At 38.2% G+C, this 12,075-nt stretch overlaps 1 protein-coding gene across 2 annotated transcripts in view; it reads left to right on the plus strand.

Annotated features, from left to right (window-relative positions):
- The window catches only part of LOC106089889 (surfeit locus protein 4 homolog), a 32,804-nt gene extending 26,482 nt beyond the window's left edge, over positions 1–6,322 (plus strand). For both annotated transcript variants that reach the window (XM_013255882.2, XM_013255884.2), the window contains exons 3-5: positions 48–278; positions 5,224–5,403; positions 5,462–6,322. In XM_013255882.2, the coding sequence (XP_013111336.1) occupies positions 48–278; positions 5,224–5,403; positions 5,462–5,548 (498 nt within the window). In that variant the 3' untranslated portion in view covers positions 5,549–6,322. The remainder of the gene's footprint in view (positions 1–47; positions 279–5,223; positions 5,404–5,461) is intronic.
- Positions 6,323–12,075: the final 5,753 nt, after the last annotated feature.

Genomic DNA, 12,075 nt, shown 5'->3' on the forward strand with positions numbered 1-12,075 from the left:
ATATACAATAATTAAATAAAAAAAAATATGCATATATTTTCTTACAGACCATTGCTTACTCGATATTGTGGGATATTCAATTCTTATTGCGTAATTTAGCATTAATTGGTGCACTGCTGTTAGTTCTGGCAGAGTCGAGAGTTGAAGGGCGCAGCCTTTTTGCCGGTGTTCCCACCATGGGCGATAACAAACCCAAAAATTTCATGCAACTCGCTGGACGTATTTTGCTTGCATTTATGTTTATCACATTAATTCGTTTCGAATTAAGTTTCTTGCAAGTAAGTATTTAATATTTAAATATAGATTTAAATTGCCAAACATGTATAAATACGCAATACTGATAATTACATACAAATGTACATTAGGGTGGGTCGATTATATTCTTTTTAAATCGTATAGCAAAAACGTAAACTACCTACAATTCTAAGAAGTTTTTCCTAAGAAACGTGGATTTTAATGCGAAGATAAGAAATATGACCATAGACAATGACGAATTTTTAGTATATTTTGACGTGGTGTCCTTGTTCCCAAGTATTCCAATCAATTTATCACTTTGGACAATTGAGAATAAATGGGAAGAGATTGAGAAATATACCAATATACCACGGGGAATTTTCAAATAATTAGTAACATTCTACATTAAGGACAGCAGATATTTTAAAAAACGATGACGAGCTGTATGAACAGCTTAAAGGAATGCCAATGGGATCCCCCGCTTCTCCCATTATTGCTGACATTGTATTGGAGGAACTTCTGAATGACACATTTGACAAAATGGTAAAACCTAGGATATTGACAAAATATGTAGACGACATTTTCGCAATTGTGAAAAAATCAGACGTGGCAAATACACTCTAGACTCTGAACTCCTTCAACAAATTCATCCAATTTACGAAGGAAGAGGAATATGATGGCAAACTACCTTTTTTGGACTCGGTAGTTTATAGACATGGCAACCAGCTGAACGGAGATTGGTATCAAAAATCGACTGCAAACAGCACAAAAGAGTAATAACGAACACGGCCACGAATTTTATTAGAAGAGTATTTAGTATAAGTGATCCAGACTTTTATCTAGAGAACGAGAGGAAAATAAAAGAAATTCTTAGAGCTAACGACTTACCCATTTGGACAGTTCACTGAAGCCGCTATTAGTGTAATTTCTGAAGCCGACCCAATCGGCCTTCTTTTGATTCATAAATGTCCAGGGCTCAGAGGTTATGAAGTCGGGTGGTCGGTCGATGGTGAAATTATGGGGAGGTGGTCTGAGCCCAAAGAAATGACGGCTTGCCAATTTACGTCACTCGGAAGATCAGGGGATGCAATGGAAATGCCTGGCGAGCTGCCCCACCTCCTCGTAATCCTGATGGGGGCATCCTCATTCACCGTGCGAAACGTGGAGCTTTCAATCTGCTCTGCCAAAGCTATGCCACGCTGGTCGTTACCTAGGGGAGAATGTCATAATCCGACGACGACGACGCTTGTGACCCACTGCTGGCTATTTTCGCACAGCACCTTGCGACATATAATGGAGGCGGTTCTGGCAAACCGAACAGAACCAGGGTCTGGGATTCTTTTCAATCCCGCCACGGACCAGAAGCGTGCGGAGAAGGCACTCCGGGATGTGCCTCTCCCATGACGAAAAAAGACGAACACGTACACTGAGGCGACAGCCCTTGCCGATGAGGGTTCCATCGGGTCAATCCGGTGCGTACAACCGGCTGCCATGAGCCAGACAGTAACCCACTTATGTCGGGCTTGTAAGCTTGACCATTAACTGGGTCACAACTACCAACCAACGAAATGTATACAATGTTGCCAAGACAAGAAAATTATTACTTACCAAAATTGAAGAAAAATTCTACCAAACCAGACCAAAACCTACCAAAAATGTGGTATAGCGTGTATTTTTAGCCACTGCCGAACTATTGGCCATTTTGACAATCCATTTTGAACACATCAAATTACATTATATACATTTTTAACTCTACAAAGTACTAGATGATCGTTATTCATAGAGGAACTAGACAAACACTTCCGTCTATTTGTTGAAATCACCCTACTGCCTTAAGTTAAACAAGTAAAAGCTTGCTAAGTTCGGCCGGGCCGAATCTTGGGTACCCACTACCATGGATTCTGCTAAAATATGGGAGCTATATCTGGTTATAAACCGATTTGGATCGTAATTACAACTGAACACTATATGCAAAATTTCAGCCAAATCGGATAAAAAAACGGTTTATATGGGTGCTATATCAGGTTAATAGACCAATTTGGACCGTACTTAAAACAGTTGTTGAAAGACATAACAGAACACTACATGCTAAACTTCAGCCAAGTCGGACAAAAATTACGGCTTCCAGGGGCTCAAGAAGACAAATCGGGAGATCGGTTTATATGAAAGCTATATCTAAATCTAAACCAATATAACCCATTTGAAATCCCCAAAGAACTTGATCAATATTAAGTATCTGTGTATAATTTCACGCGGCTAGCTTTACGCGATAGACCACTATCTTGATTTCGAGAGACGGACGGACATGGCTAGATCGTCTCAGAACATCGAGACGAGGTGTTACAAACGGAATGACTTGATGAGCATACCCTTCTCCTATGGTGGTGGATATAAAAATTACCTATATCTTGATATAAACCCCTTTATATTGATCTCCCGATGAAAAATCTGCAGTTTATAAAGTCGTATTTCTGTTCCAATTACAATACCGTGCCGAGTTTGGATAAAGCGATCTCCCAATTTAAGTGTTTGAGCCCAGAAAGACCCTTTTACAACACATGTTCGTCGTTCCACTGGGTTGAATGGACCATGAGTATGGGCCAGATTTGTCCATATTTGTATACAGCACTAAATATGTCTGTTTTCCGACTGGGCATTGGCATTGAACGCACAAAACCCGCATTTTCTACCAAGATATACGAAATTTGGAAGAGGTCCCTTAACACTTATACCGATTGTATTTAGTCAAAATCAAAACTTATACCCTTTTTCTGAAATTTGAAGCAGTGAGACCCCTTGTAACAGTAACATCCATGGTTTTACTATGCACTCCTAGCGCATACACAGAAATGGCATGAAGTGAATTAGTTTTGAGTTATTCCCGGCGATTTTTTCTGTAATTAACTTGGTATTTACGTATTGGTGGTATGATATTTATGTTGAGAAAAACTACCAAAAATTGAGGTCCGCCTAACAACCTACCAAGAGGATAAAAACCTATCAATTTTGGTAGGAACCTAACAAAAACTGCAACACTGGTTGTATAGCTCTTTTTCGGCAGTATCAAACCTGACTGCTTCTCCATGCACTCCATGTTGGGGTCGTAAACGCCAGGCAGAGGCGAGATGGATCGGAATGGTGTATCACGAAGGCCAATCCCCCACATCTATTTCTTAGGCGATCCTTAGGTAGCACTTTGTATCCGTGCAAGCTGTAGGTATTGGTCAGCTGCGACTTGCACAGTTGTCAGTTGCTGATTGACCTTTGCAACGTTAGATTGCAATGGACATTGTTTGTGAGGACAAGGTGGACACCGAATCAACCTTTAGCAGAAAAGATTGAATTCGATTTAATCACCAAGTCCTCTTGTTGTTGTGGCAGTGAGTTGCACACTGAGGCGGCAGCCCTTGCCGATGAAGGACTTCATGGGGTCAATCCGGAACGTACCACCGACTGTCATCGCATATGCATAGGTATCAAATATATATTTCATATTTTAATATTCTTTGACCTTTATATATAAAGAGATGTTGCTAAGTGATACTAAAAAGAGGTCCCTTATAATTGAGCTTAAAGTAGAATCGGGCAGCACTCATTGATATGCAATAATTGTTTTGCCTTTTTATTACATTACACTTCACTTCAGGTTTATAAGGGCACCAAAACGCCCTGTTCCAAATTTCATAAAAATCGGATGAAAATGCTTCTTTTATAAGCTCAATACTCCATATCGGGAGATCAGTCTAAATGGTAGCTATATGGAAATATGATCTGATCTGGACGATATTCACCAAAAAAGGTTGAGAGGTCTATCAAATCGCACTGTTTCAAATTTCATCCAAATCAGATGAAAAATGCTCGTTTTATTAGCTCAATACTCTATAGCGGGAGATCGGTCTATATGACAGCAATATCCAAATATGGTCTGAACTTGAAGATATTCAACAAAAAGGTTGAGAGGGGTACCAGAACGCGCTGAGCCAATTTTCATTGAAATCGGATGAAAAATGCTCCTTTTATAAGCTCATTACACTATATCGGTCTGTTATATGGCAGCTATATCCAAATATGGTCCGATCTGGACCACATTTGACAGCAATGGGTAGGGTTCTACAACAAAGCCACTGAGCCAAATTTCATCGAATTCGGGTTATAGATGGATCTTTTATGGCTCAATGCCATATATCGGGCGGTTGGTCTAAGGGCAGCTATATCCAAATATAGTCCGATTTGAACCACACTCCACAAAAATGGGTGGGGGTCTACCAGAACTCACTGTGCCAAATTTTATCGAAATCGGATGAAAAATGACAAATTTATTGCCTCAAGACTTTAAGTATGGAGATCGGTCTATATAGCGGCTATATATAACTATTGGGTTGCCCAAATTGCGGATTTTTCATATAGTCGGCCTTGACAAATTTTTTAGCTTGCTTTAGAAAAAAAGTATATTTGATTAAAGTTCATTGTAAGTTTTATTAAAAATGCATTTACTTTCTTTTAAAAAATCCGCAATTACTTTTTGGGCAACCCAATATATCGGGAGATCGGTCTCTATATGGCAGCTATATCCAAATATGGTCCGATTTGAACCACACTCCACAAAAATGGGCAAGGGTCTACCGGAACTCACTGTGCCAAATTTTATCGAAATCGGATGAAAAATTACAAATTTATTGCCTCAAGACATTAAGTATGGAGATTGGTCTATATAGCGGCTATATACAATATAATTAAAATCCGATTTTATGAGATCAGAAGATCGGGTTTATATACAAAGAATACAAAATCATCACAAATTTGTGGAAATATTTTTATGTCGAAGATATCGGCAAAATTATAAATAACCAAAAAAGGTATTTATTGGGTATTTATCCAATAAATACAGAAGCGTTGGGTATTTACCGGGTAGAAACCCATCTCTAACCATTTTAAACAATTTAATCATTTAAAACAACTATAATCCTTTTATTTTTATACTCTTTACAGATCCTTCAAGATATTGTGGGCTCCATTCTGATGGTTTTAGTAACAATCGGTTACAAAACGAAATTGTCGGCTTTAATTTTAGTTGCCCTTTTGACTGTTTTGAATCTATATCATAACGCGTGGTGGACCATTCCCTCATATAAACCTCTCAGAGATTTTCTTAAATATGACTTCTTCCAGGTGAGTAACAACGAAATTTCCATATTTTTCGCTAGTAAAAATGCTAATTCTTTTACAGACTCTTTCTGTTATTGGTGGCCTCCTCATGATTGTCTCATTGGGTCCCGGTGGTGTGTCCATGGACGAGCATAAAAAGAAATGGTAGATAATAGAACGATGACGACGGACATTAACCCCTCCTCAACACTGTCTACATCATTGAGTGATTCTTTTTATTATAAACCTTTTGAGTTTTCTTCATTATCATCCTTCGAGCTTATTTCATTAAGCAAAGAAGAAAGACGTATACATACATACAACAAGAAATTCAAACTTCTGATATTTTTAATTTATTCTGTTGTGTTTGTATTAGTTTTGTAATATGGAATTTTGTCCCCAAAAAAAAAAGTAAGAGAACTGTAAGAGAAAAACCAGCAACAATTTTTTTTACAAAACAAACAAAAAATCAACCATAAAATGGAAAAATATATAAAATAAAATACAAAATAGTAAATTTACAAAATCAATGCGACACAAAAAACATTTTTGAAGAAAAACAGGAATCACATGAAAAAAAAACGGAAAAAATATGCAATTGTAAATTGCTTTTATAATTAATCTGAACCAACGACTATTTTTTATTTTTTTTTTTTTTTTGTTACTGAACATTTTAGATGTCCAAACCCCTCATTAGCTTGATGCGATACGACTATTTCGTCAAAAGTCATTCTAGGTCTTTTATTTTCATTCAAAAATGTTTCTAATGTTTTTTAGTTTTTTTTTGTCTGTGTATGTGTTATATTTTGTTCCATAGTATGTATATTCCTATTAGTAATTTTAAGAGAAAACATTAAACCCCATTTTTATAATGCCAACAGGACTTGAGAATGAATTAAGTAAACGTTTTTAATATACGGCTAAAATGACGATAGACTGTAAATGGTCTGTGTTTTATTAACAATGCAAAAGTTTGAATAGTTTGGGGAACTATTGGGTTGCCCAAAAAGTAATTGCGGATTTTTTAAAAGAAAGTTAATGCATTTTTAATAAAACTAAGAATGAACTTTAATCAAATATACTTTTTTTACACTTTTTTTCTAAAGCAAGCTAAAAGTAACAGCTGATAACTGACAGAAGAAAGAATGCAATTACAGAGTCACAAGCTGTGAAAAAATTTGTCAACGCCGACTATATGAAAAATCCGCAATTACTTTTTGGGCAACCCAATACTTTGTTGTTTTTATACCCTACACCCCCACTGTGGTACAGGTTATTATAGATTTGTGCATTTACTTGCAACGCCAAGAAGAGGAAGAGCTAGACCCATCGATAAGTATACGGATCGGCTTAGAATCACTTCCTGATTCGATTTAGCTGTGTCCATCTGTCTGTCTGTCCATGCATTCTTGTAATCAAGATACAGGTCGCATTTGTTGTCCGATTTTTACAAAATTTTGCACAAATCTTGTTTTTGATTCAAGGACGAAATCGGTCCCGATTTAGATATAGCTCCCATATATATCTTTCATCCGTGTGCCCTTTTTAAAGCTGTAGAAGCCACAATTTTTGTCCAATCCTTACAATATTTGGCACACAGTGCCCAATATGTGTTCAAAATTTCATTGAAATCGTTCCAGATTTAGATATAGCTCCCATATATATATTTCATCCGATATGCCCTTTTAAAGCTATAGTAGCTACAATTTTGGTCCGATCTTTACCAAATTTAGCACGAAATGTTTCGTGTGACGTCTTAATACGTGTGCAAAATTTCATTTAAATCGATTTAGATTTAGATATAGCTCCCATATATAACTTTCATCCGATTTGACAAATATAGGCTGTGGAAGCCACAATTTTGGTCCGATCTTTACCAAATTTGGCGCGAAGTGCTTTTTGTGACGTCCCAATATGTGTGCAAATTTCATCAGAATCGGATCAGATTTATATATAAATAGCTCCCATGTATATGTTTCATCCGATATGCCCTCTTAAAAGTGTAGTAGCTACAATTTTGGTCCGATTTCTACAAAATTTTTCATGAGATGTTTTAATTGACATCCATCCCTATACGTGTGCAAAATTTCATCAAAATCGAATCAGATTTAGATAAAACTCCCATAAACATCTTTTATGCGTTTCGATTTTTAAGGCTGTAGAAGCCACAATTTTCGTACCATCGTAAGAAAATCGTACAAGGTTCTATTCTATACATTCTGACTAGATTTGGATATATGTGCTATATATTAAAAGTATTACGAAGACTCGTTTCAATATGAAAAAGAGCAAAAGAACGTCGCAGTCAAATACTCAAATACTCATTTTCTCAAGAATTTAATTATAAAAGTACCAAAACAAAAAATGTAAAACCTGTAGTGAAATTCAGTTAAGTGTTTTAAAGAATAATGAAGACATTTGAATTTTGTCGGCAGATAAAGAAGGCAAAACCGTAGCATTGCAAAAAAATGACAACGATACAAAAATGCGAAGCATACTAGAGGACATGTGTAAATATAAACGTCTAAAAAGGGATCCCACTTCCGGACTACAAACCAAAAACAACAAATTAGTAGACAAATTATTCAATATGAATATAATAAGCATAACCAACAAGAACCTGCTGACGAATTATACCGCGATTGCCCCAAGAATTTATGGCTTACCCAAAATCCATAAGGAGGGAAAACCACTCAGGAAAATATCTAACAGACGTTTTAAATAACTTGACTAGAGGTTCACAAAACAACATAAAAGACGGGATTGAATTCAAATCAAAAATCAATGACAAGGAAGTCAGAGACAATGAGATATTAATATCTTTCGACGTGGTGTCTTTATTTCCAAGCATACCGGTTAATTTAGCCATAAACACTATAACCGAAAAATGGAATGACATCCAGGAGCACAAAAAGATACCAAAAGATTTATTTATAGAATTGTTAACATATGAATGAATAAAGGATTCTAGATATTTAACATACGATGAAAAATTGTATGAGCATAAGTAGGCATGCCAATGGTTTCGCCCATCTCTCCGATAATCACCGATATTGTAATGGAAACCTTACTAGACGCTTCAATTGAGAAAATGACAAAACCAAGATTACTGACCAAATATGTGGACGATATATTTTGTGTATTGAAAAGAACGGAAGTGGAAAATACTCTACAAGTTCTTAATTCCTTCCACCCACAAGTCCAGTTCAGAATGGATTGTGAATCAAACAATAAATGGTCATATCTTGAAACCGTTGTCCACCGGCATCAAAATAAGTTAAAATTAAATTGGTATCAAAAAGATACAACGTCTGGGAGACTTATAAATATTGTAATTATTCAAATCAACCGAGAAGAATAAAAATAAATACTGCTACTAGTTTCATCGACAGAGTACTAAAAATCAGTTACAACATATATCATCCAGAAAACCGAAAGGAAAATTCAACAAATACTTCGATCAAATGACTTCCCAAGCAAAGCTATTAAGGACCCTATAAAATTCGTCAAGAATAGAACAGCGAACAACGAAATTGAAATAACACCAAAAATCTTCAAGAAAACGACGTATATTCCAGGGTTTTCGAAGAGGCTTACCAATTCCAAAATACCAGCTTGCTTTAAAAAGCCACAACACACTAAATAGTATATTCAGCAGGACTAAATCAAGGATGAAAAAGGAGGACAAATTAAATGTAGTTTATAAGATTAAATATAACGAGGAAGGATTTGAACCCTTCTGCTACGCAGACGATGTTATAATATTTCTAAGGGGTAAGGATCCGAACGAGCTATGCAGAAGGGAGGACAGGGTCTTGCATATGGCATATGACTGGGCTAGACCCAGAGGTCTCAATGTCACATTCAGAAGCGTACTGAGAAGGCTCACAGATGTTGGGCGCTATGTAGACGGGCCGTAGGCTCGAAATGGGGCCTGAATCCGAGGATAGTCCAATGGCTCTACAAGAGCGTGATTAGACCAATACTTACTTACGCCTCAGTAGTTTGGTGGACTTCTATGGAGAAAAGTGCAACATAAGGACCATACAACAGGTTCAGAGAACATGTTGTCTTGGCATAGGCGGAGCGATGAGGACCACGCCCAATAGAGCACTGTGGACTATTCTAGATATCCGACCCATTGACATACAGATTAAGTGTGAGGCCACCACAGCGGCTATGAGACTTAAGGCGATGAGAAAATGGATGGAGGATGGGAGAAGCTTTCAGGCAAATTGAGTAAAAATTGCACCCTCCAGTGGCTAAGAGTTTTAAATTGGGAGATCGATTTTAATGGCAAGCTGATTGATTTTAGTTTTTTGCCACTCCAGAGAAAAGGTGGAGCGACCTCCTATGGGGGTACGTGACACTGCATCAGGTTATCAATCGATATAGGCCATACTTGACACACCTGTGAAGCCATACCAAAACGACATGTGTAAAATTTCATGTAAATTGGATAACAATTGCGCCCTCTAGAAATCTAATCGGGAGATCGGTTTATATGGAGGCTATATCAGGTTATGGACTGATTTAGACCATACTTGGCACAATTGTTGGAAGTCATTCTACAACGATATGTGCAAAATTTTAGCCAAATCGGATAAGAATTGCTCCGTCTCAAGAAGCCTAATCGAGAGATCGGTTAATATGGCTGCTATACAGGGTTATGAACAGAATTGAACCATACCACGCGCAAAATTTCAGCCAAATCGGTTAAGAACTGCGCCCTCCAGAGACTCAAGAAGTCAAGATCCAAGATCGGTTCATGGCCCATTTGCAATCCCAATCCCGACCTACACAAATAAGAAGTATTTGGGTAAAATTTCAAGTGCCCTGCTTTACTCCTTCGATAGTTAGCGCGCTTTCGACAGACAGACGGACGGACATGGCTAGATCGACTACAAATGATATGGCGATCAAGAATATATACTTTATGGGTCTAATACGTATGTTTCAAGGGGTTACAGAATGACGAAATATCCCCATTCTATGATAGAGGGCATAAAAATAACTTTTTATTAAAAAAAAAAATAAATAGGTACCATTTAAACATTTCAGTCTGGTATTTACTCATCCTGAGGGACTTTGGCAGGTTAGGTTAGGTTTAAGTGGCAGTCTGCCATCAGACTCATTTAGACGTTTTCGTCTAAGTGAGTCTGATTGTGATACCACAGGAACAGAAGAAGGAAGATACCTTATACTTCCTACCGTTGAACCATCCAGATCGCTTTAAAAACCCCATTAACTTGCGAATGTTGACATCCGCTAAATCAGAAAGGTTCTCAAAGAAATGAGGCCACATAGTTTTGGAATGCTCACAGCCCCCTCTTTGTGACCATCTATCATTCGTTGCCCTTCGGGCCTGGTCCTAAAAACTTAGCTTACATGTCGCTAGAGGCATACCCACAGATTCCAGTATCCCTGGAGTGTGTAAGGTAGTTCCTAGTCTCGCAAGCTCAATCGCTTTACAATTCCCTGGGATATCTCCTTGGCCCGGCACCCAGAACAGGTGAATTTTGAACTGTTCACCCATCTCGTTGAGAGATCTGCGACAGTCGAGGGCGGTTTTTGTGTTCAGAAATACGTTCTCCAGGGATATAATGGCTGCCTGGCTGTCTGAAAAGATATTTATGCCAATCGTCGTAATGACATTATATTTTAGCCATTCCACCACCTGCTTAATTGAAGGATCTCTGCTTGATATACACAGCAGTGGGCGGGTTACCTCTGCGAAATTACAATCGGAAAGTGGCTAAATTGCTCAAGGTTTCAAAAATTCTGATGGAAAATGGTACCCAAACTTAAGTAAAAAATTTGTTCTCTTTAATTTTTCAAAAAAAAAAAATTATTGAAAGTTTTCGAATTAAAAGGATGCATTATTCAACAAAGGTTGATATATTCGACATAGTCAAATGATATTTTCAGCTGGCTACAAGATGAGTGGAGCAATATTTTTTGATCTAATACCTAAAAATTATTTTTAATAGCCCAAATAGGGGATTATACAATCTAATGAGACCGGCTAAAGCCTCAGCAAGGTACACCGTAGGTTAGGTTGAATGGGTCGTCTACCAAAGGTGAGTTCACTCGGAGGCTAGTTTGGCCCATTGTGGTACCCTAGAGAAAGGGAAAAAAAGGAAAATGTGAGACCTCGTACTAGAGGCTATACATGAATAAAAAGACAGGAGTAGTGGAGAAAATCCGAGCGGGAGGTGAAGAACCGCACTTCGCTACGCAAGCACGGACCTACCTACACCAAAGCCTGTGTCACCCCCCCTTCGGAACCATCCTGTTCCCTCAACAAATCTCAGGAGAGATAGCAGAGGTATGTTCGCAAGTTTACCCAGATCACAGAAGGAACGGCTCCCCAGAAAGGAAAGCCTATGTCTCTGCAGACCCGGACAAGAACAAAGCAAGTGCTCAATAGTCTCCCCCTCATCCTCATCGGGCCAACTCCTACTAAAGTCATTGTGCGTTATCCGCATGCGCGCCGCCTTGCGGCCTATGGCACAATATCCGGTTATGACCCCTGTCAAAGTACTCATTGACCTCTTATCGAACGCCAGCAATTCCCTCGTCCTCCTCCGGTCGATGACCGGCCATAGCGCCTTCGCAGTCCGGCAACCATCCACCGTGTCCCACCTCGCCACCGACGCCGCCCTGGCCATCCCCTCTACTTGGTTCAGTAGCTCG

Source organism: Stomoxys calcitrans, chromosome 4, assembly GCF_963082655.1.
Source record: "Stomoxys calcitrans chromosome 4, idStoCalc2.1, whole genome shotgun sequence".
Lineage (NCBI taxonomy): Eukaryota > Metazoa > Arthropoda > Insecta > Diptera > Muscidae > Stomoxys > Stomoxys calcitrans.